The 25438-nt window shown below is 40.8% G+C and overlaps 1 protein-coding gene across 3 annotated transcripts in view; it reads right to left on the bottom strand.

Moving 5' to 3' along the window:
- LOC133559511 (alpha-1,6-mannosylglycoprotein 6-beta-N-acetylglucosaminyltransferase B-like) overlaps positions 1-25438 on the bottom strand; it is a 373716-nt gene that overhangs the window by 300268 nt on the left and 48010 nt on the right. Inside the window, exon 2 of one of the 3 annotated variants that reach the window (XM_061911345.1) lies at positions 14520-14632. The exons of 1 other annotated variant lie outside the window; for it this stretch is intronic. In XM_061911345.1, coding sequence (XP_061767329.1) covers positions 14520-14632 — 113 coding nt within the window. Of the gene's footprint in view, positions 1-668; positions 729-14519; positions 14633-25438 lie in introns of those variants that run through there. One more of the 3 variants, XM_061911358.1, reaches the window with a different exon arrangement.

Here is a 25438-nt window from a genome sequence, read left to right as displayed (position 1 = left end):
AGGCACCTGCGCCCCCCGCAACCGCAAAGGGAATAAGCGGTAGAAAATGGATGGATGGATGTAAATTTATTCAGTTATACACATTCATTCACTCCGTCTTTCCACCCTCAGTACTTTTTTTGTAGATTTCTATTGTAATATTTTCAGAATGTCTTTGTTCTATTTTTGGCAAAAGTATGACAAAGAAAAAAATCAGAAGTTGTCTTTATTTTGTTGTTATGATGCTATGATTCTAATTGTCCGCCCCATGTGGCCGCTGAGTTAAAATGAGTTAGACACCCGCTGCCCTAAAAGGTGGGTCCCTACGTACAGTATGTGGCCTTTTTCCAAGGTTTCTGCTTTTCGCCACAGTTGGGGGCATACTTGCCAACCCTCCCGGATTTTCCGGGAGACTCCCGAAATTCAGCGCCTCTCCCGAAAACCTCCCAGAAGAAATGTTCTCCCGAAAATCTCCCAAAATTCAGCTGGAGCTGGAAGCCACGCCCCCTCCAGCTCAAACATGCACAGTTCGAGGCTTGAAAAGGAGGATTGCAGGCGGATCTGACGGCATTTAAAGTCATTTTTAAAAACAACTGCTAATCATCCTCCTTTTCGACCAAACGACTGCGGAATATTAAAGTAGGAGATAAGCAGAAGTTGCAGAAGTTAATTAAGAGGGGCGGACTCACCGGCTCTCAGCCATGTTTCCGTCACACAGAGGAAGTCAAGTCCGCCGCCCGCTGGACCTGAAGAAATCCTTCAGGATGAAGGTTTTGTTTGTCAAAGATCTTACGTTCACAAGACCGAACCTGGCGGGGGCCAGCACGTCCAAGGGCGCAGCTAATCCAGGTCGGGCCCGACACAGAGCTGACAGCGAGAGACGGCAGGGCTGGCGCCATCTTCTGGAAACTCGGAAGTGACGTTACTCAAATAGTGAAAGGTAAGTGTTGTTTTTTTAGTACCCAGCAAGCACAGTACAGTTAGTAGAACAACTGTGTTTTTATTACTATGTATTTGATAGGTGCCATCTGAAATTCAACTATTTCTTTTATTTATATATATAATAAAATAAATATATATAGCTACAATTCACTGAAAGTTAAGTATTTCATATATATATATATATATATATATATTAATATAGATGTTAATTACAGCCAATATAAAAATATTGTTTGTAAATATACTCTCCTCTTAACCACGCCCCCCGCCCCAACCACGCCTCCGCCCCACACCTCCCAAAATCGGAGGTCTCAAGGTTGGCAAGTATGGTTGGGAGTCCCTTGAGTTTTTCCTTGTCCAGATCCGGTTTTACTTGTCCAGATCCGGTTTTAGATCAGGTGATGTCATTGGGAGTTTGTAAAGCCATCTAAGACACTTGTGATTAAGGGCTGTATGAAATTACTTTTGATCGACTGTAGCTGAGATAGGCGCCAGCGCCCCCAGCAACCCCAGAAGGGAATAAGCGGTAGAAAATGGATGGATGGATGGATTGATGGACTTCTAAAAAATGCACACAGTTGAATACTGGGAACATTGCCATTTAGAAAAAAAAACTATAGTGGAGATGCAAGGCTTTCAATAACAAAGCACCAATATCAAATAAGGCCATGATTTCGCAGAATATGACAATGCAAATCTGCACCCTACATTGCGGAACATGATTTTTACTGTTTCAATGCAGATGGACTACCATTACAGCTCATTTCATCAGCATAGCTGTTATTGTTAGCATTTTAATCAAAACTCATTAGCACTTTCTATTAGCCCGCAGTCATTCCAGAGCTGATGTACTGCTTATAAGTACCATGTTGACATTTATGATAAAGAATCACTGTAGAGACGCCGCAAGGTATTTTTTACCGTCACTCCAATCTATCCTGACTAGCTCTGTTAGGTTGCAGTCATTCAAAATATGTGATAGAATTGGATATTACTCGGTGGACAATGGGCTTCACTCACACATCGAAATATCACGCATACTTTATGTATGGGTTGTATTCATCCACCCATAAACACTAGGGGTGTAACGGTACACAAACATTTCGGTTCGGTACGGACCTCGGTTTAGAGGTCACGGTTCGGTTCATTTTCGGTACAGTAAGAAAACAACAAAATATACATTTTTGGGTTATTTATTTACCAAATTTGTAAACAATGGCATTACCTACTGTACATATATACACAGGGTCCATTGCCAAGGTTAATGTGGTCAACATATATAAAATAAAAACTAAATAAGATAAGGCTCAGAATGGTTTCTTAACAAAACCTTTCTACATATAAAGTGCTTTTTTGATTGATTGATTGAGACTTGTATTAGTAAATTGCACATTACAGTACATATTCGGTACAATTGACCACTAAATGCAAACACCCCAATACCCAATAAGTTTTTCAACTTGTTTAAGTCGGGATCCACCTTCATCAACCCCCCCAGCCTGACTAACTTGGCAGTAAGAGGATATATAATCTTATTGTTCTTCCACCATAGAAGTGGGTCAAAATCTAGTTTTTAATGCAATACAGCAACCCCCTGCGACCCTGACCGTGACAAGCAGTAGAAAAATGGATGGACGGGTGGTCTTAAATCTGCTGCTATAAAAACATTTGTTATTGCTTCAGCCCTGCCTGACTCGCCGAGGAGAGGCTGCTTGAATGCAATGGTGACGCATCAAAGGAGTTAGCATGTTTGACGTGTTGGCAGAAGCGCACCCTACTGCTGCAGAACAATGTCGGCAAACCTCCGTCCTCCATTGTTGTCGCACCGCGCAGCCAAAGAGTTCCCAAACGGGAGATGTTAACGAGGCAGGAAGGTCTTCCAGCTCTGGCTTTTGCATGTTGTCCTAGCCCGGTCGCTGCTAGCATGCCCTGTGTTGTGCCTCGCTCTGCATTGTTTACACAACCTGCGGTGCGTTACCTAATATGTCCGTGTGGAAACTCATTCGGTACACCTCTGAACCGAACCGCTCGTACCGAAATGATTCAATACAAATACACGTACTGTTACACCCCTAATAAACACATAAACTTGCAGAAAAAGGGCAAATGATTTCCAACACAGAGTAAACCATTAGATTGTCAGGTCTTGCATGGTGTGGTTATCCGGAATCACACACACACACACACACACACACACACACACACACACACACATAATCGCACACATACACAAATACACAATCACGCTTACACACACACACACACACACACACACACACACACACACACACACACAGATACACAGAAATGCCCCGAAGCTATGAGTGCACTGATAAAGTGCACTCCCAGAGTGACTGGCAATGCACCTTACACCAGCGACGTGTAGAAGATTGTCATGCCACATTTGTTCTACATGAAGTGATGGGGAGGAAACATAACTGCAGGGAATTTGCGAAAGAGAAGAACTGCCAGCTAGGAAAAATAAAAAAGACATGAAAGCAGGCCACAGATTAAGGCCATATGATGTGCTTGATTTGCAACTGCACGGTGATGTTATGAGAAAACAAACCTAAACATCAAGTAAACTTTTGGTAGAGTTCCTCTTAGGACATAAATCAGCATGGCTTTAGGGGACTCGCATGAGTCTTACTCTGACTAATGTGACCAAGGCTGAAAACGCACACAGGACTGGGTTTGGGCAGTTCTATTTTTTAACAGGTCAACATGTCCCAACACAATGTCCACCTCTTTTATAAAACAACAGCGTTTCTGGTTTTATCTTTGAGCTGTAGGCCCATAGCTCCAAAATAATAATAAAAAGTGCGATGAAAATATACAATGATGTTTTTTTTCAGGGAGGCACAATGAGTTATAAAGAAAGCCTCAGGTCTTCCATTTAGAATAAACGTTGTTGCAAAAGTCAAGCTGAGGCTAAAAAGGCGTCGTTATTTTAATAAAAAGACAGCGTAGTGTGAACAAGGTCTATAGGGAGAGTCTTTGATCAAGCCAACATTTCCCTTGTGTCACATTCATCTGAATCTGGAGATAAATTGTACCTTTTGTGGGGGCTTCTTTTAATCTGTGGACTTTGTAGAAAAGCAAATGATCATCCTGAAATCACAGATGTGCACAAAAGCACATAGCCACTATCTGCTTTACATGCATAGGCGCCGATCTACGTTTCTGCCAGTGGGTGCTCGGTCTGTGTGTATTCGTGTTGTCCCGATACCAATATTTTGGTACCGGTACCAAAAGTATTTAGGTACTTTTCGAAATAAGGAGGACCACAAAAAATTTCATTATTGGCTTTATTTTAACCAAAACATCCTACAGTATATTAAAGCCCTACTGAAATTAGATTTTCTTATTTAAACAGGGATAGCAGGTCCATTTTATGTGTCGTACTTGATCATTTTGCAATATTGCCATATTTTTGCTGAAAGCCTTTAGTAGAGAACATTGACGATAAAGTTCGCAACTTTTGGTCGCTAATAAAAAAGCCTTGCCTTTACCGGAGGTCGCAGACGATGACGTCACAAGGGTGAGGGCTCCTCACGTCCTCACATTGTTTATAATGGGAGCCTCCAGCAGCAAGAGCTATTCGGACCGAGAAAACGACAATTTCCCCATTAATTTGAGCGAGGATGAAACATTCGTGGAAGATGATATTGATAGCGAAGGGCTATGAAAAAAAAAATTAATAAATAAAGTTTGAAAAAAAAAAGGCGATTGCATTGGGACGGATTCAGATGTTTTTAGACATTTACTAGGATAATTCTGGGAAATCCCTTATCTTTCTATTGTGTTGCTAGTGTTTTAGTGAGTTCAAATAGTACCTAATAGTCAGAGGGTTGTGTCCACGGGTGTGTTGACGGCAGTCTCTGAGGGAAGTCGACGGCAGCTGCATGGACGGCGCAAGCTCAGCTGATCTTCGGTAAGAGGCGACTTTTTACCACAATTTTCTCACCGAAACCTGCCGGTTGACAAGTGGTCGGGAACCATGTTCGCTTGACCGCTCTGATCCATAGTAAAGTTTCACCTCCGGGAATTTTAAACAAGGAAACTGTGTGTGTTTGTGTGGCTAAAGGCTAAAGCTTCCCACCTCCATCTTTCTATTTTGACTTCTCCGATATTAATTCAACAAATTGCAAAAGATTCAGCAACACAGATGCCCAGAATACTGTTTAATTGCGCGATGAAAAGAGACTACTTTTAGCCGCAAATGGTGCTGCGCTAATATGTCCCCTGCAACCCGGGACGTCACGTGCACGCATCATCATTCCGCAACGTTTTCAACAAGAAACTCTGCAGGAAATTTAAGATTGTAATTTAGTAAACTAAACCGGCCGTATTGGCGTGTGTTGCAATGTTAGTATTTCATCATTGATATATAAACTATCAGACTGCGTGGTCGGTAGACATATGTTTATAATTGCAATTAAGTCCTTGAATAAAATAGTGACAACTTGCCTTTTAGTAGTAAGTAAACAAACAACGACTCCTAATTTAGCTGCTGACGTATGCAGTAACACTGTGCCATTAATCATTCTATTATTTTGTCGAAATTATTAAGGACAAGTGGCAGAAAATGAATTATTAATCTAATTGTTCATTTACTCTTAATATTTGCTTACTTTCTCTTTTAACATGTTCTATCTACACTTCTGTTAAAATGTAATAATCACTTATTCTTCTGTTGTTTGATACTTTACATTACTTTTGGACGATACCACAAATATGGGTATCAATCTGATACCAAGTAGTTAAAGGATCATACATTGGTTATATTCAAATTCCTCATGTGTCCAGGGACATATTTCCTGAGTTCATGAACAAAAAACGAAAGAAGATTTTGTGATGTTAAAAAATAACGATGTAGTAGTATCGACTAGATACGCTATTGTACGTGGTATCATTACAATGGATGTTAGGTGTAGATCCACCAATGGCGTTTTTTTATATCGTAGGTCCCGGAAGAGTTGGTGCTGCAGGGAATTCTGGGAATTTGTTTTGTAGTGTTTATAGGTTGATTGGCAACACTAAAATTGACCCTAGTGTGTGAATGTGAGTGTGAATGTTGTCTGTCTATCTGTGTTGGCCCTGCGATGAGGTGGCGACTTGTCCAAGGTGTACCCCGCCTTCCGCCCGATTGTAGCTGAGATAGGCGCCAGCGCCCCCCGCGACCCCGAAAGGGAATAAGCGGTAGAAAATGGATGGATGGATGGATGGATGTTTATTTTCTGTTGCGGTGCAAATATTCTTCCAAAATGTGTTTGTCGTTGTTGTTTAGTGCGGTTTCACTATATGGCACGTTTATGACAGTGTTGGCATTGTTCATACTGCCACCCTTAGTGTGACATGCATGGCTGTTGAGTAAGTATGGCCTTCATTCGCTCATGTGCAGTGTGTTCAAGTTCCAGATGATTGTGTCATTCGCTAATTGGGCTTTGTTAATTATAGGCTACATGAATTGTATCTTAGTCAATCGGTAAAACGAACCAAATATTCCACAAAATTAACAACAAAGTTAGATTTTTCTAGAATTATTGGTAATATTGAATTTTACCATCAATCCCACGTGGGTGCTGGGCATTGCTTCAGGGCTTGAGCACCCAAAGGATCGCGCCTATGTTTACATGTGCACTTTCTTCCCTACAGTATCGCCACTAAAGCTCTAACTCTGTCAGCCCACGGACATTTGACGAGTTTGAGAGTTGCGGAGGAGAGACAGGGATTTGAGAAGATAAAAGCTGATAATCCAGGAAAGAGAGAGGTAGGAATTGGGAGGCAGTTAGTTCTCAAACAACTGCGGGACTTCATGGAGCAGCTCCCGCTAAGGTAATAAGCCTTTCACAAATGTGGGATTTATTGCGCATACAGCAGGTTAAAACCCAGAGTAAAATGCCTCAATTGTAATATATGATCCTTTTTGCACATGCTCCAACACCTACAGCAATGCACAATGGGGAGTACCGTTGCAATCAACAAACTGTAAACTCTGAAAAGTAGGGCTGTTCCGATCAGAAATTCCAATCATTCGTAAGTGACATCGGCCAACACCGATAATGACCATATGCATTAACTGTACATTTTTCAATTCACATTTGGAGAGTGCTATAGACAATTCAATTATTTTTAAATGTATAACTATGTTATAATTTGTGTAACACATGTTTTACTAGCCTGCTCAGTGTTTTTGTAGTTAGAGTGTCCGCCCTGAGATCTGTAGGTCGTAAGTTCAAACCCTGACCGAATCATACCAAAGACTATAAAAATGGGACCCATTACCTCCCTGCTTGGCACTCATCATCAAGGGTTGGAATCGGAGGTTAAAGGGGAACATTATCACCAAACCTATGCAAGCGTCAATATATACCTTGATGTTGCAGAAAAAAGACCATGTATTTTTTTTAACCGATTTCCGAACTCTAAATGGGTGAATTTTGGCAAATTAAACGCCTTTCTGTTTATCGGTCTTTTAGCGATGACGTCAGAACGTGACGTCACCGAGGTAACACACCCGCCATATATTAATTTTCACATTACAAACACCGGGTCTCAGCTCTGTCATTTTCCGTTATTTCGACTATTTTTTGGAACCTTGAAGATATCATGCCTTGTCGGTGTGTTGTCGGAGGGTGTAACAACAATAACAGGGAGGGATTCAAGTTGCACCACTGGCAAGAAATCTGCCGCCAGACCCCTATTGAATGTACCAAAGTGTCTTCACATTTGACCGGCGATGCTAAGACAGACATGGCACAGAGATGTATAGATAACCTGCAGATGCATTTGCAACGATTAAGTCAACAAAATCACAAAGGTGAGTTTTATTGATGTTGTTGACTTATGTGCTAATCAGACATATTTGGTCACGGCATGACTGCCAGCTAATCGATGTTAACATGCTACGCTAATCGATGCTAACATGCTATTTACGCTAGCTGTATGTACATTTGAAACTAGATACCCACATTTAATGCAAAACAAACACTTACCAACCGACGGATTTAAGTTGCTCCAGTGTCACAAGATGCGAAAGTCCTGATCGTTTGGTCCGCACATTTTACCGGCGATGCTAATAAGACAGCCATGCTATGGGCCACTTCATTAGGTACACCCATGATATGGCCGAATAGCGTCAATAGCTATTCGCTCAATAGCTTCAATTTCTTCTTCAATTTCGTTTTCGCTATCTGCCTCCATACTCCGACCATCTGTTTCAATACATGCGTAATCTGTTGAATCGCTTAAGCCGCTGAAATCCGAGTCTGAATCCGAGCTAATGTCGCTATATCTTGCTGTGGTAACCGCCATGTTGTTTGTATTGGCAGCCCTGTATGACGTCACTGGGAAATGGATAGTTGTTTCGAAGATAGCGAAAATAAGGCACTTTAAAGCTTTATTTAGGGATATTCCGGGACCGGTAAAAAATAAAAAAAAAACGTAAAAAAGTACAACAAGCCACTGGGAACTGATTTTTATTGTTTTTAACCCTTTTGAAATTGTGATAATGTTCCCCTTTAAATCACTATAATGATTCCCGGGTGCGGCCACTGATGCTGCTCCCCTCACCTCCGAGGGGGTGGAACAAGGGGATGGGTCAAATGCAGAGGATACTTTTACCACACCTAGTGTGTGTGTGACTATCAGTAGTACTTTAACTTTAATTATTTTAATCAAACACATGGGAAGAGGCGAAGTTAGCATCTACAGTTTGTATGTCAATGCTAACAAGTTGTACGTCCAAAGATGAAACACTCCTCCAATTAATACTTTTTGAAAATGTGTATGTGTTAAATTGTTACATACATTTTCAATCATCATACTTAATCAGTAGTTTTGTTTGGAGTGATAACTTAAAAGGGACCTGCAATTTTGGGAGGAATTTTGACTATTATTTACTGTTCTTATCTAAGACAAGTGTCACGCGATGCACGCATATTGGATGCGCGTATTGTCACCCCAAGATGCACGAGGACCAGACAGGCAGGAATAGCAGGTAAGACTGGATTTAATATACAAAAGTAAAAGAACACGGTACAAAACAGACAAAAGAAAGTGCATGCCTACGCATGGGAAGCTAACGCTAAACGTAGCAATGGAGTCCAAAAGTCCAAAAGTAACGTGCCGAGCACACGAGAAGCTAAGGCGAAACTTAGCACAAGTCTATACATAGACGGAATACCACGTGAGTGTTGCATAGAGCAAACAAAGGGTCCAGACTGAACAAAGGGAGAAGGCAGGCTTAAATACAGGCAGAAATCAAAACACAGGTGCGCGTCAACCAAAAGTAGCAGGTGGAACAAATACGAAACCATGGTAACGGAACAAACAAGGAAGTGCACAAACCAGGGATCGGAAGAGTCCAAAAACAAAACCAAACATGACAAAAACGAAACATGAACTCCTGGGCGTGACAACAAGAACACATTTCTTTTTTTATGCACTAAATATACGCTAGCAAAAGTCAGCTAACAGTGGAGATGATGGGAGTTGCTCTCTTTCACATATAAAGTGCTCTAAAAACATAAAAATCGCATCCATCAACGTTTTACATACACATAAGTATATACTGTGTATAATGTAGTAACAGGCACATTCATGATAACATGTATTATTTACGTATTTTGGTCAATTTAACCTTATAGCGGGATATTTATTTCGCAATATTTGCTATTTTTTTCAACAACAACTATTACTCATTATTGCAGAACTCATGACAGCCAACAACGACCATTTATGGACAAATGATGATCTAGAACTTCATATTTTTGAGCCTAAAAATAAGGAGGATGAGCTACAAGTTTTAGAAGCCGATTGATAAACAGATCTAACTATAGTGAAACACCAAGCATCATGTAGCAGTAATGGTAAGTCCTAAACAAGTTACACAAACAACAAACATAATAAAGCAACCACTTACTGTACAATGTCTACTCTCACTGGGATGCCAAGTGATGGGAGGTTCATATTTTCCTGTTGATATGAAGAATTGTTCATAACCCTCACCCAGATTAAAAAATAAAAAGTTGCTGCGAACGAGCATCTCTTCGTGTCTTTCGCGCCATCTCAGTTGGATGTCAAAGTTGACCAATTTCTCGGTTTATGGCAACAACCCTCTAATGTACAAGTGGCATGATTTAAACTTAAAATTAACTTTCACCAACTCAAAGACGATGCAGCAGTAGCAGCTTAGTATGTCAATTCTGTAGTTGCATAAGCGGGTTACAACTCTGTGATCACGCGGTAAGTCATCAGTTTCTGATTTATTAAATTGTATAACAGTGCAAAATATTTCTCATTTGTAGTGGTCTTTCTTAAACTATTTGGAAAAAAAAGATATAAAAATATCTAAAAAACTTGTTGAAAAATAAACAAGTGATGCAATTATGAATAAAGATTTCTACTAGAGATGCGCGGTTTGCGGTCTCATCCGCGGAGTCCGGGTCGAGCGGGTGACATGACGAAAAAATAGATTTTAATTTGATTCGGGCGGTTGAACCATCCGGAAATATTTGATATACATGGTCCTGAGATCGGTATCTTTTACTATTCAAAGAGACATTTAAGACCCGTGTCACAAAGCGAAGAAGACATTAGGCGACGCTATTATTCTCTAGAATGACTGCCGGCAGTCACCGAGATAATAAGTATCAGGGCGTGCTATGAAGCCATTGACTTTGCCGCCTTCTACAGCATGTACAAACTACTTTACAGTCCAGCAACATGTTGTAGTGTGGCGCAGACACACAAACACGAGTACACTAATGGTTGTGATATAAACAATTTTAACACTCTTTGTAATATGCGCCACGCTGTGAAGCCACACCAAACAAGATTGACAAACACATTTCGGAAGAACATCCTCACAGTAACACAACATAAACGCAACACAACAAATACCCAGAATCCTTTGTATCCATGAAACTTACTGACTATTTTATACACCCCGCTAACAGCAACCCCCCCCCCGTGCGTCGGTAAGGTGGGCGGGTTTAGGGGCGTAAAATATATTCAGGAATTGTCACGGATACAAAGGATTCTGGGTATTTGTTGTGTTGCGTTTATGTTGTGTTACTGTGAGGATGTTCTCCCGAAATGTGTTTGTCATTATTGTTTGGTGTGGCTTCACAGTGTGGCGCATATTAGTAAGAGTGTTAAAATTGTTTATATCACAACCATCAGTGTACTCTGTATCACCCCCTGATGTGATAGCTGAAGTTGCATTCAACATGTTGCTGGACTAACATTCTGTTTATACACATTGTTGAAGATGTCAAAAGCAATGGCTTCACAGCACGTCCTTATTCTTGTCGTCAGGATCAACGTCATTGGATATTCGCGAGAACTTTAGCGGCTCCCATTGTCTTCATTATTCTGTGAAACGGGTTTAAATAGCTCTGTGAAAGGTAAAAGTGGCCGACCACTGATGGGTGGTGGCGGGTGGATGACGACTTTTGTGGTGCGGTTGCGGATGATATAATTGCCTATCCGTGCATCTCTCATTTCTACACATAGACGAAATCAACAAATTAAACTGCCCTCTTTGGGGATTGTAATAGAGATCCATCTGGATTCATGAACTTAATTCTAAACATTTTTTCACAAAAAAAGAAATCATTAACATCAATATTTATGGAACATGTCCACAAAAAAATCTAGCTGTCAACACTGAATATTATTGCATTATTGCATTTCTTTTCACAGTTTATGAACTTACATTCATATTTTGTTGACGTATTATTCAATAAATAAAGGATTTTTTAATTGTTGCTATTTTCAGAATATTTTTGAAAAATCTCACGTATGCCTCAGCATACCTTCAAGTACCCCCAGGGGTACATGTACCCCCATTTGAGAACCACCGTTTTAGGGAACTTGACACTGAGAAGCCCAGAAAAAGTCGGAATGACCTGTTCCTTTTTTGTATTACATGGAAGATGTGCCGAACAGGACATGCAAACACGCTGAATGTTTGTGAGACGTTGCAGGAGGTGAGCGGGAGCTTAATGAAGGGACCAGTTGTTTTGCTCGGCTGATTTGCAGCGAGCAGATGGATGGGCCTCTGGGTCTCGGCGGTCTAAATCTTGTCTCACATTGCTGCCATCAACCCCTTTAACAGCGGTTTCCTGCCAGCTCATCACAAACGCGGATAAACACACACATGGAATGGGCAGAGTCACAGAACAGTGTGGTTGAACTGCACAGGGGCATGCATGAAAGGGTGAAACAGACATCTACCCACTATGCACAGACTAAGTCACTTGTTTTCCTAAACTAGACTATCTATTGTCCGTTTACCAGCAAACGTGTAAAACTGTCCTATGGGGAAAGCCCGGCTGGACGACGTACAATTTTAATGAGCTCGCTCCAAATTTCTTCCCTGGCTGCACAGCGTGAGCGGATGATTAATCGAGATCACAAACACTCGCACATACAGCACATTCTTATCTTTAATTTACACAAACCGGCTTGAGAAGTTGCCTGGAAAACAGTAATCACTCCCCCTGTGTCATTGTCTCTCTCACGCACGCACAGGATATAAACACTGCATCAAGATTTTTAATAGGCACTTGTACTCTCACACCAGCTCAAGTACACAATTATTGTCATTCATCAAACACATGGTCAACACTACCGCCAAACATACTTATGTCCCAGTCATATTAACAAACAACTAAACCAATTAGCCTAGCATCCATGTTTTGGGATTTTGGAAGAACCCATACAACAACATCAATGGGGAGTGAGAGCTTGGAAGACTTTAAGTACAGCGGCACATCCATTTACGAATGTCTCTATTTGCGAACTTTTTGGTTAACAAACCTTGACATCGCACCAAATATGACTGTCTGCCAACTAGTGTTGTCCTGATACCAATATGTTGATACTTTTCGGTACTTTTCTAAATAAAAGGGCACCACAAAAATTGCATTATTGGCTTTATTTTACCAAAAAATCTTAGGGTACAATAAACATATGATTCCTTTTTTTTGGTGTTTTCCCATGCATATTGTTTTAGTTCTTGTCTTGCGCTCTTATTTGGGTGGCTTTTTCTCTTCTTTTTTGGTATTTTCCTGTAGCAGTTTCATGTCTTCCTACTTTGTTTTAGCAATCAAAAATATTTCAGTTGTTTTTATCATTCTTTGTGGGGACATTGTTGATTGTCATGTCATGTTCGGATGTACTCTGTGGACGTCGTCTTTGCTCCACAGTAAGTCTTTGCTGTCGTCCAGCATTCTGTTTTTGTTTACTTTATAGCCAGTTCAGTTTTAGTTTTCGTTCTGCATAGCATTTTTGTTTATTTTTGGTTTAAGCATTAGATACATTTTTACCTGCACCCTGCCTTCCGCTGTTTCCTGCATCTACAAAGCAATTAGCTACCAGCTGCCACCTACTGATATGGAAGAGTATTACACGGTTACTCTGCCAAGCTCTAGACAGCACAGTCACTCATCCATCCATCTTCTTCCGCTTATCCGAGGTCGGGTCGCGGGGGCAGCAGCCTAAGTAGGGAAGCCCAGCCTTTCCACTCCCAGCCACTTCATCCAGCTCTTCCCAGGGATCCCGAGGCGTTCCCAGGCCAGCCGGGAGACATAGTCTTCCCAACATGTCCTGGGTCTTCTCCGTGGCCTCCTACCGGTTGGACGTGGCCTAAACACCTCCCTAGGAGGCGTTCAGGTGGCATCCTGACCAGATGCCCGAACCACCTCATCTGGCTCCTCTCGATGTGGAGGAGCAGCGGCTTTACTTTGAGTTCCTCCCGGATGGCAGAGCTTCTCACCCTATCTCTAAGGGAGAGCCCCGCCACCCGGCGGAGGAAACTCATTTCGGCTGCTTGTACCCTTGATCTTGTCTTTTCGGTCATGAACCAAAGCTCATGACCATAGGTGAGGATGGGAACGTAGATCGACCGTTAAATTGAGAGCTTTGCCTTCCGGCTCAGCTCCTTCTTCACCACAACGGATCGATACAACGTCCGCATTACTGAAGACGCCGCACCGATCCGCCTGTCGATCTCACAACCCACTCTTCCCTCACTTGTGAACAAGACTCCGAGGTACTTAAACTCCTCCACTTGACAACGACACATAATTTGCAGACTATAATTACAAGTTTGCAGAAAATATATGTAACCCAAATAGGTGAAATTAGATCATCTCTCACGGCACACCAGACTGTATCTCACAGCCCACTAGTGATTGAAAAACACTGATATAAGCAACCCCCTCTCACACCCTGTTGTCTTTTGTAGTTTTTGACAAAAAATTAAATCTCAATCGAAAATCAAGTTTTCAGTGAAAATAATTGGGATTTTAATTTAGGAAAATTGTGAAGGCCTGTCAGAGGGGCATCCAAAAATTGTGTCCCCTACTAAGGTTAAACAGTTGAGGACTACCGGGTTAATAGAAACTTGAAAATAGCCACACTATAGGTGTGAATGTGAGTGAATGGTTGTCAAATGTGCATCTTACTGACACACTGCAGTACAGAACTAGCCTGAGGGAACACACACACACACACACACACACGCACACGCACACACACACACACACACACACACACACACACACAGAAAAAGCACATGTAGTTACCTTCTGTATGAATGGTGAAGGGGGAATCCTCCAGTCTCTTGGCTGAGAATTGCCCCCCTAGAGAAGTCATTAGAAAGCACAGACTGAAGAAGCCTATTCCCACCACAAATATCCTGCAACACAGAGTAGAAGGGAAGGCGGGAAGTGTTAAAAGGGGGGAATTGAGTTAGTCATTTTATATGTGAAAGCGGAATGGGAAAAAATGTTGGGGTAAGCATTTTGTAAAAACGAGGAGACAAGTGAGGCAGGCAAATGCTAGTGTGCAAGTGGTGAAAAAAAAAGACAAAAACAGGCAGATTGTTATGGGTTAGGTTTGCAAGGCAACGACTGACACTATTAAAATGTGTTGTCTTCATCCTGCACAGGTGGGATCTTATGACAGTCTCAGACTTTTCTTCTAATATAGGGGTCGGCAACCTTTACCACTCAAAGAGCCATTTTGACCCGTTTCATAAAATAAAGAAAACTATTGGGGCCACAAGACTGTTGAAATTTAAAATTAAATAACACAGCATATTTTTTGCTTTGTGCTATGTATTAACCAGGGGTCTCAGACACGCGGCCCACACCTTAATATGAAAATTTAATATTACTGCAGCCCGCAAGTTTTATTTGAATGCCGCTTGACAACATCACATTTGCCAACCATCTCAATTTTCCCAGGAGACTACCGAGTTACTACAGAGCAACCATTTTCTCGACTGTCCGCTGGTTTTCACCCAAACAACAATCATAAGGGCGTGCAATGATGACAATGTGTCTAGCGCCCTCTACAATCATAACAAACAGCTTACCAGCCTATTCACAGGTGGTATGAGGCTTTTGCAGACACACATGAGCGACTGCAAGGCATACTTGCTAAACAGCCAAACAGTTTACACTGAGGGTTGTGATACAAACAACTTTAGCACTCTTACTAATATGCGCCACACTGTGAAACCACATCAAACAAGAATGACAAACACATTTCGGGAGAGCATCCGGACTGTAACACAACATAACAAATACCCAGAATCCCATGCATCCCTAACTCTTCCGGGCTACATTATACAACCTTGCTACCACAGAACCCCGACCGCCCAACCGACGCACGGAGGGGGCGGGGGTGGTACTGGGGGTGTATAATGTAGCCCGGAAGTTAGGGATGTATGGGATTCTGGGTATTTGTTCTGTTATGTTTATGTTGTGTTACAGTGCAGATGTTCTCCCGAAATGTGTTTGTCATTCTTGTTTGGTGTGGGTTCACAGTCTGGCGCATTTAAGTAAGAGTGTTAAAGTTGTTTATATCACAACCCTCAGTGTAAACTGTATGGCTGTTGAACAATTATATCTTGGAGTCGCTTGCGCGTTGAATCAGCAGCCGCACACTAGTTGTGGCCGGCCGGCACTCAGATGGCATAGTATTAAAGCGGACGCGACGACATGGTCGAGAGGACGTTTAAGGCATTGCCATCATGGCACGCTCTCAATATTGTTGTCCGGGTGAAAATCTTAAAATGTAATCCTGGGGAGATTTCTGGGAGAGGCACTGAAGTCCGGAAAATGGGGGGGTCGGCAAGTAAGCAGCTGAGCCACATCAGAGTGATCCAAGAGCCGCATGCCGCTCCGGAGCCGCGGTTGCCGACCCCTGTACTAATACAATGATTTCTCATTTTATATGGTAATACTAGTATTGTTGTCAGAATGTCCGATATTGTCATGATTGTTGTTAAATGACTTTCTCGTATCCTTCTGTAGTATACCATCATTACCTTTGGCAATGTATCGTGATATTATATTGATCGATATTGTTGACAGTGTATTGTTGGCAAATAGGACTGAAGAATTAATCCACATTGAAGTTTTAACGTAACCACAAGAGGCTGTGGGGATTTGAGTGACAGACATGTTCGCCAATCAGAATGGTTGAAGCTCACGTTTCTTCATCTCTCGCTTCAGACTGGGACAAAGAAGTCTCACTCTATGTATCGCCCTCAGCACCTGAGTGTGTTTATTCAACAGTAGAATTAACTTAACGCCCTCTGTTCAGTCATCCACCATCTTTTGGTGGCAGCTTTACACACTCGCGACTCGCCAGCCAGACGTTCAGCAAAGTAACACAAATTAAGAGGGAAAAAAAAATAAGATTTCAAAGCCAAATTTCAATTTAAATCTGATTGGCAATATGAGCCCATTAACATGGACAAACGGGCAAGATTGCCGTGATGGCAAAAAATACAAATAAAAAGACAACCCGACCTATGTTTTACAACTGGGACAGAAAATCCGCTTTAAGATGTTTAGGATCAGAACAATCAGAATCAGAAGTACTTTATTAATCCCCAAGGGGAAATGAAGATTTTAAGCACAATCCCATTCAAGAGCAGCCAACTTCCGGCGCCCCTTACAAAAAATGGGAGGAAAAAGGTGAACGCTGGGGGGGGAAGAGTTAAATAAAAAATAAAATTATATATACATATATATATTAGGTTATTTACCTTAAAATTAGAGTACCACAATTAACAATTCAACAATAATGAGAAACATTTTAAAATGGTTACTCGCATTGTTGTTATGTATTAAGATTACATTAAATTATAAATTCTAATTACTGTATATATACTTTTTTATAGTTTAAGAGAATTATGTAGACAAAAGCTCTAAATCTGTCTGCATAAAGCCAAATCTTCTTTTAAAGTAAATTATTGCATATTGTTTTTAATGTGTGGCACATTGAGACAAAAATATGTTGATTGAGAGTCTAAAAGTAACACGTCTTCCTGTTTTTTTCCACAGTTGTATATGTGTTACATGTAAAATGTTAAATTAAAATGCGTTGCAATTTTGGAGAGAAAACTCACGCTCGTCTTTTTTCTCACCGACTTTGACCTATTAGCAAACACTGTGAGTTACTCTGCAATTTGTTCCTACCCCTATCTCAAAGTACGAGTACTAATTCAGAATGCAAGACGGGACCAACAAAGTCAGAGCTCTAAGCACATGAACGATCCCACAAAACTAGGGCAATAATGAGCTGTAAAACACAATCTTGACAGTATCAAAAGTGCATTGCATAAAATATGTGATTAGTAAAACACAGCTATAGACCTACTTGTGAGCAAGTGTGCATAAACCTAAATTCCATCTGGCTTTGTGGAACAAAGCTGATGGATGAAATGTTTCTAAATCTCAGGAGGATAAAATACGTGTGTGTGTGCGGGCGTCTGGAGACAGCCAAGACAGATTCAGATGTTTGACTTAAAAGCGGGTAACATCAGGTCCTTTGTATCCTTGCAAATCCTGACCGAGTTAAGCTACTGTTGTCAGAGTGAAGGGATAAAAAGGTTATCTTAGTATACCTAAGAGTCTTCAGGGAACTTAACGGTGAAACGTGTCTGCTTTTTATCCACTGGACAAAATAGCAATCAGCCTTCATGAGTGACGACGAGGCCAGTCCCGGTATAAAACCAAGAGAGAAAATTTTGGCGACCCTTTCTGCAGGAGTAGTTCACTTCAAGGACAAGTGTGTGACAAGTGTTGCATTTCACTTCAAAACCAATTTTAGCAGCACGCCTGAAAGCTGGCAGATGTATAAGTGTGTTTATGGTAGGGTTGTAAGGTATACCGGTATTAGTATAGTACCACAATACTAATGAATCATATTCGGTACTATACCACCTCTGAAAAGTACCGGTCCGCCTCCTCCCCCGCACCCCCGTTGTCGTCACGTCGTGTCATTGCTCGTTTACGACCAGACGAGCGTGTTCGGCAGCGCACAATCACGGAGTACTTACGAGCAGACACAGTGTGTAGACCAGGGGTGTCAAAATCAAATGCAGAGTGGGAAAAAATCTAAAACTAAACAAAGCCGCGAGCCAAGATTGAACAAATTAACCTTTTAATAGGGACCCAAACAAGTTTTGCATTGAATATTGAACAAGCAAGGCTTGTATAACTTTATAGTGACAAGCAAAATAGAGTTTTAAATTATAATAATAATCATAAAAAATATCAATGGCATATCAAATAAAATGTAAATAAAAATTGGGGTGGGGGGTCGGTAGCGGGGGTGTATATTGTAGCGTCCTGGAAGAGTTAGTGCTGCAAGGGGGTCTGGGTATTTCTTCTGTTGTGTTTATGTTCTGTTACAGTGCAGATGTTCTCCCAAAATGTGTTTGTCATTCTTGTTTGGTGTGGGTTCACAGTGTGGCACATATATGTAACGGTGTTAAAGTTGTTTATACGGCCACCCTCAGTGTGACCTGTATGGCTGTTGACCAAGTATGCGTTGCATTCACTTGTGTGTGTTAAAGCCGCATGTATTATGTGACTATGCTGGAACGTTGTTTGAATGGCGGAAAAGCGAACGTTACGGCAGGCTGTAGAGGACGCTAAAGGCAGTGCCTTCAAGACACACCCCCAATATTGTTGTCCGGGTGAAATTTAAGTCCTCCCACTGGATCTTTCCTAGTTACCGATCAACCTGACTAGGATTTAAACCCAGTCCTCTTTGATTGGGAGATACCTGTTTTGACCACTCAGCCATCCTTGGTCTTCTTAAAGGGAAATTTCGGGCCCCAATGAAATTTTTAATTGAGAACCTGTCTCAGTAAACTATGATATAAAAGCTTTCCTAGTTACCGATTGATCTGACTGGGATTTGAACCCAGTCTCTTTTGATTGGGAGCGAGCTGTTTAACCATTTTCGGGAGCGGCACTGAACTTCGCGAGTCTCCCGGGAAAATCGTGAGGGTGAGCAAGTACGATTATCCGCGGTGAATGCCGTGTTACAGAGGCACCGCCGCTGAATAATACCGGCGGGCCAGCTCTTATCTTTATTTGATATTACCTCAAGGGCCAAATGAAATTACACGGCGGGCCACATTTGGCCCGCGGGCCAGAGTTTGACACCCATGGTGTAGACAGAAAAAGGAGGATGGAAGCATTTTGGCTTAAAAACTAACGATAAAGGTGAAGTTATAACACTGAAACGCCCACCGGAAGAATTGCTTTAAGACATGGCTAGCTAGCTAGCGGCTAAAGTCTAGCCCAAGTCAGCAGTATTTTAGCTACTTCTAAATCACTAATCCTCGCCTCCATGGCGACAAATAAGGTACGTTTCTTACAAGTATCATCCCTGCAGGACGAGGATTCGCTAAACTTGCTTCACTACACACCGTAGCTCTATGCGAGAAAGTAAGCAGATATTAATAGTGAATGAAAAAGTAAATAAATAAATGATAAATGCGTTGTACTTGTATAGCGCTTTTCTACCTTCAAGGTACTCAAAGCGCTTTGACACTACTTCCACATTTACCCATTCACACACACATTCACACACTGATGGAGGGAGCTGCCATGCAAGGCGCTAACCAGCACCCATCAGGAGCAAGGGTGAAGTGTCTTGCTCAGGACACAACGGACGTGACGAGGTTGGTACTAGGTGGGGATTGAACCAGGGACCCTCGGGTTGCGCGCAGCCACTCTCCCACTGCACCACGCCGTCCCTAGTAGATTAATAATTAATTTTCTACCACTTGTCCTTAATAATGTTGAAAAAATAAGAGAATGATAAATGACAAAATATGTTACTGCATACGTCGGCAGCTAAATTAGAAGCCTTTGTTTGCTTACTTACTAATAAAAGAGACAATTGTCTTGTATGTTCACTATTTTATATAAGGACAAACTTGCTATGAGTAACATATGTTTAATGTACCCTAAGATTTTTTGTTAAAATAAAGCCAATAATGCAATGTTTTGTGGTGCCCTTTATTTAGAAAAGTATCTAAATAATTTTGGTACCTGTACCAAAATATTGGTATCGGGACAACACTAGTTTATGGTGTTATAAGTTGTATAAAAAAAATAAATCAGAACTATAAATGATTTAAGATCCCCTCTGATGTGTCTTGAAGATTGGACAAATAAATGAATAGAACAAAGGAGTGAATTATTCATTACTGTTACTTTCCTTTTAAACCAGGTGAGAGGTGCTTGTTTAACGGCCAGTGCGAGAACCGGAGTCGAACCGGTCATGCGTACAACAGAAACTCTAAATATTGATGTGGCTTGAAAGTGATGGAATTACGGTACTTGGATGAAGGTGGGTGAATTGGGACGGCGTGGCACATTTGGTGTGTGTGTGGCCGTCTAGTGTGTGGGTTCCTGGTTCAATCCCCACCTTCTACCAACCTCGTCACTTCCACTGTGTCCTTGAGCAAGACCCTTCACCCTTGCTCCTGATGGGTTGTGGTTAGGGCCTTGCATGGCAGCTCCCTCCATCAGTGTGGGAATGTGCGTGTGAATGTGGAAACAGTGTCCAGGGGATTTGAGTACCATGAAGGTAGAAAAGCGCTATACGAGTATAACCCATTTACTAGGGGTGTGGGAAAAACTCGATTAGAATACGAATCGAATCGTTTACGTTGTGCGATTCAGAATCAATTCTCATTTTATTTTTTAAATCGATTTTTTTGTTTTATCAATCCAACAAACCACTACACAGCAATACCATAAAAATGCAATCCAATTCCAAAACCAAACCTGACCCAGCAACACTCAGAACTGCAATAAACAGAGCAATTGAGAGGAGACACAAACACGACACAGAACAAACCAAAAGTAGTGAAACAAAAATGAATATTATCAACAACAGTATTAATATTAATTATAATTTCAGCATAGCAGTGATTAAAAATCCCTCATTGACATTATCATTAGACATTTATAAAAATAATAAAAAAGAACAATAGTGTCACAGTGGCTTACACTTGCATCGCATCTCATAAGCTTGACAACACACGGTGTCCAATGTTTTCATAAAGATAAAATAATTAATATTTTTGTTTTTTTTAATAGTTAAAACAAATTTACATTATTGCAATCAGTTCATAAAACATTGTCCTTTACAATTATAAAGATCTACTACTCAGCTAGCCTGTCAGCAGACTGGGGTAGATCCTGCTGAAATCCTATGTATTGAATGATTACAGAATCGTTTTGAATCGGAAAAATATCGTTTTTGAATCAGGAATCGAAAAAAATCGATATATTATTGAATCGTGACCCCAAGAATCGATATTGAATCGAATCGTGTGACACCCAAATATTCATAGCCCTACCATTTACCATTTAATTGTCTTGCCCAAGCATGCAGATACAACGGCCGTGACTCAGACAAACCTGGAACCCTAAAGTTGTTGGCAAGGCCGCTCTACCGTTGAGCCACGCCGTCCCAGTGAGGATCAGTAAACATTTCGTCACCTCACCACCTGACGGCATATTAACTTGATCAAACATGGCAGAGATGTCCGTGACAACAGCCAATCAGAGTTGACCTTTTCCCTCTCAAGGTACCGCAGAAGTAAACAGAATGAACAAACTCGGCGTGGAAACGCGTGGCTGAGGGCAGAGAAATAAATGTCAGCCGTGACTTCGAGCTATATCCTTCGCACGTGAGGCTATTGTTGAAAATAAAAGCTAACTCAACTTCAGCTGTGTGGCGGTGGATGGGGTCGTCAGAATTCGGTGGAGCAAACCAAACCGATGTACAAAGTATGTGCAACACAACAGCTCACCACTGCTACCAGCACAAGAAACATATTAGCAATTGCTAATTAGCCACTGCACCTATATTAGTTAGGTCCATCCATCCATCAGTCCATTTTCTACCGCTTATTCCCTTTTGGGGTCGCGGGGGGCGCTGGCGCCTATCTCAGCTACAATCGAGCGGAAGGCGGTGTACACCCTGGACAAGTCACTACCTCATCGCAGGGCCAACACAGATAGACAACTTTCACACTCACATTCATAGTTAGGTCATATTGCGCTTTTTTTCTGCATTTAAAACACTTCCTTGTGGACTACATCAGTGGTTCTCAAATGGGGTATGCGTACCCCTGGGGGTACTTGAAGGTATGCCAAGGGGTACGTGAGATTTTTTTTTAATATTTTAAAAATAGAAATAATTCAAAAATCCTAAATAAATATATTTATTGAATAATACTTCAACAAAATATGAATGTAAGTTCATAAACTGTGAAAATAAATACAACAATGCAATATTCAGTGTTGACAGCTAGATTTTTTGTGGACATGTTCCATAAATATTGATGTTAAAGATTTCTTTTTTTGTGAAGAAATGTTTAGAATTAAGTTCATGAATCCAGATGGATCTCTATTACAATCCCCGAAGAGGGCACTTTAAGTTGATGATTACTTCTACTCTATGTGAAGAAATCTTTATTTATAATTGAATCACTTGTTTGTTTTTCAACAAGTTTTTAGTTATTTTTATATCTTTTTTTCCAAATAGTTCAAGAAAGACCACTACAAATGAGCAATATTTTGCACTGTTATACAATTTAATAAATCAGAAACTGATGACATAGTGCTGTATTTTACTTCTTTATCTATTTTTTTTCAACCAAAATGCTTTGCTCAGATTAAGGGTTACTCCTCGCCATCTTTTTTGTAGTCTTAGTGCTTCCATATCAAGTTTACTGCCGGAAATAAAGTTAAGCTATACGCTACTTTGTATTATAAATGGCACCAGCGGAAGATCCATGTCCATGGACGAGCCAGTCTGCTCCACAACAAGAATAAGCTTATTGACTATGTCGTCGGACTACGATGGTGGACTCCTGCTAAGCTCTTTGAGTACATCTCTACTAGGGCTGCGAATTTTTGGGTGTCCCACGATTCGATTCAATATCGATTCTTGGGGTCAGGATTCGATTCAAAATTGATTTTTTTTTCAATTCAACACGATTCTCGATTCAAAAATGATATTTTCCCGATTTAAAAGGATTCTCTATGCATTCAATACATAGAATTTCACCAGGATCTACCCCAGTCTGCTGACATGCAAGCAGAGTAGTAGATTTTTGTAAAAAGCTTTTATAATTGTAAAGGACAATGTTTTATCAACTGATTGCAATAATGTAATTTTTTTTTAACTATTAAACGAACCAAAAATATGACTTATTTTATCTTTGTGAAAATATTGGACACAGTGTGTTGTCAAGCTTATGAGATGCGATGCAAGTGTAAGCCACTGTGACACTATTGTTCTTTTTTTTTATTTTTATAAATGTCTAATGATAATGTCAATGAGGGATTTTTAATCACTGCCATGCTGAAATTATAACTAATATTGATTCCGTTGTTGATAATATTTATTTTTGTTTCACTACTTTTGGTTTGTTCTGTGTCGTGTTTGTGTCTACACTCAATTGCTCTGTTTATTGACGTTCTGAGTGTTGCTGGGTCAGGTTTGGTTTTGGAATTGGATTGCATTGTTATGGTATTGCTGTGTATTGTTTTGTTGGATTGATTAAAAAAATAATACTAAATGAATAAAAAAAAATAGATTTTTTAAAAATGGGAATCGATTCTGAATCGCACAACACGAGAATCGCGATTCAAATTCGAATCGATTTTTTGCCACACCCCTGATCTCTACCATATATGGAGATAATTGCTGGCGTCAACACTGGGGAAAACGTCACAAATTGGACAAATTCCAAACGGCTCGTTTGGAGGAAGCATAGAGGAGGTTTTATAAATATCTCTGCCATGCCTCCATGGCTTGATTAAACATTTTCAGGACTAATGCAGAAACCAAAAGCACAAATAAAAGTAGTTTTTCTTTTCTGTATTGCTATGAAAAATGATGCACATTTCCATGATGTTAACAGTGTAATTAACATCATAATTTGACAAAAATGCAATGTTTACATTTAAAAACGTCTTCATTATCCCTGACGAGGCAATTTAATTTGGGTCTTGCATCACTGAATAAACACAGAGGAATAAAAAATAGTTCATTGTTTTATTAAATATTTTTCTATATTTGTTTAATTATTGAATAAAATCTGTAAATACTCTTGTGTTCATCCTTTTCAATGCGTGTTATCTTTTACTATGTCAACAAAATGTTAAACTCATCAATAGATGATTTAATGTTTAATACAGATACTTTAAAACTGGCACATTAATATCAATATGGAAAAACAAAATATTTTATACAAGATCGGATGATGTGTAAAAAATATTGTGATTCTTTGCTGAACCACATCCAGAGGTTTCTGTTCTCTGCTACTTAACAGTGGTTGTTTTGCTACACAATACTGCATTGCAAGCGAGGGGGAATCCATCCCAACGCCTGCTGTTGGGTTTGCAAAGTTGTCACTCCATTGCATCTGTTTTGCAACACAATAGGGGGGGGACTATTCTTGTCTGGACATGGTCCCCTCCTGCCGAGGATAAATAGTTTGGGTTTTGCCACCAGGCGCTCAGAATAGATATGACCAATCTGAGTCTGTTAGCATGAACAGTTGAAGCCTGCCCAGATGACGCGCGAAACGTCTTCTAAGAGAAACTGAAACGTCTAGTTGCAATTAAAGTAATGCTCTGAGAATACCTGTCTTAGCTACGGTTGATCAGGTTCCATTGTGTTCCCTTTATTAGGGAAAAATAAGATATTTATTTTCACATGTACAATGTATGTACAGCAAAATGGGACCCATCCTTTCTTGAAGAGCAATAAGCAGCCGTAGTGTGGCGCCCAGGGACCACATCTGACTCGTGGTTAAGCTTCTCTGTAGGTGAAGTTTCCCTGTGTGGGCAACACAGAAGACAATGTGGGTGTAAAGTCCTGCTCAAGGACACAACGGCAGCAACTGGGATGGAGGAAGCGGGAGTCAAACTGGGAACTTTCCCTGACTGGAAACCCTACTCTAAACAAAGCTGTCCCGACACTGTAACTTGCATGGATCCACTCACTTCACGAACAAGGGTCCGCAGATTGAAAGACGAGGGTGCCGGGTAACAGCGTTGTCCAGCGCGACTCTTAAGGCGTCAGGGAGTGAGATTTACCAATGTTCTACTGCACAGCCACACTACGCAAAGTCCTCGTTTATGGCTGTTTATTTGTT

This window comes from Nerophis ophidion, linkage group LG01, assembly GCF_033978795.1.
Source record: "Nerophis ophidion isolate RoL-2023_Sa linkage group LG01, RoL_Noph_v1.0, whole genome shotgun sequence".
In the NCBI taxonomy this organism is placed as follows: domain Eukaryota; kingdom Metazoa; phylum Chordata; class Actinopteri; order Syngnathiformes; family Syngnathidae; genus Nerophis; species Nerophis ophidion.
The sequence above is the reverse complement of the archived record's forward strand: the minus strand, read 5'-3'. Positions and strand labels throughout refer to the sequence as shown.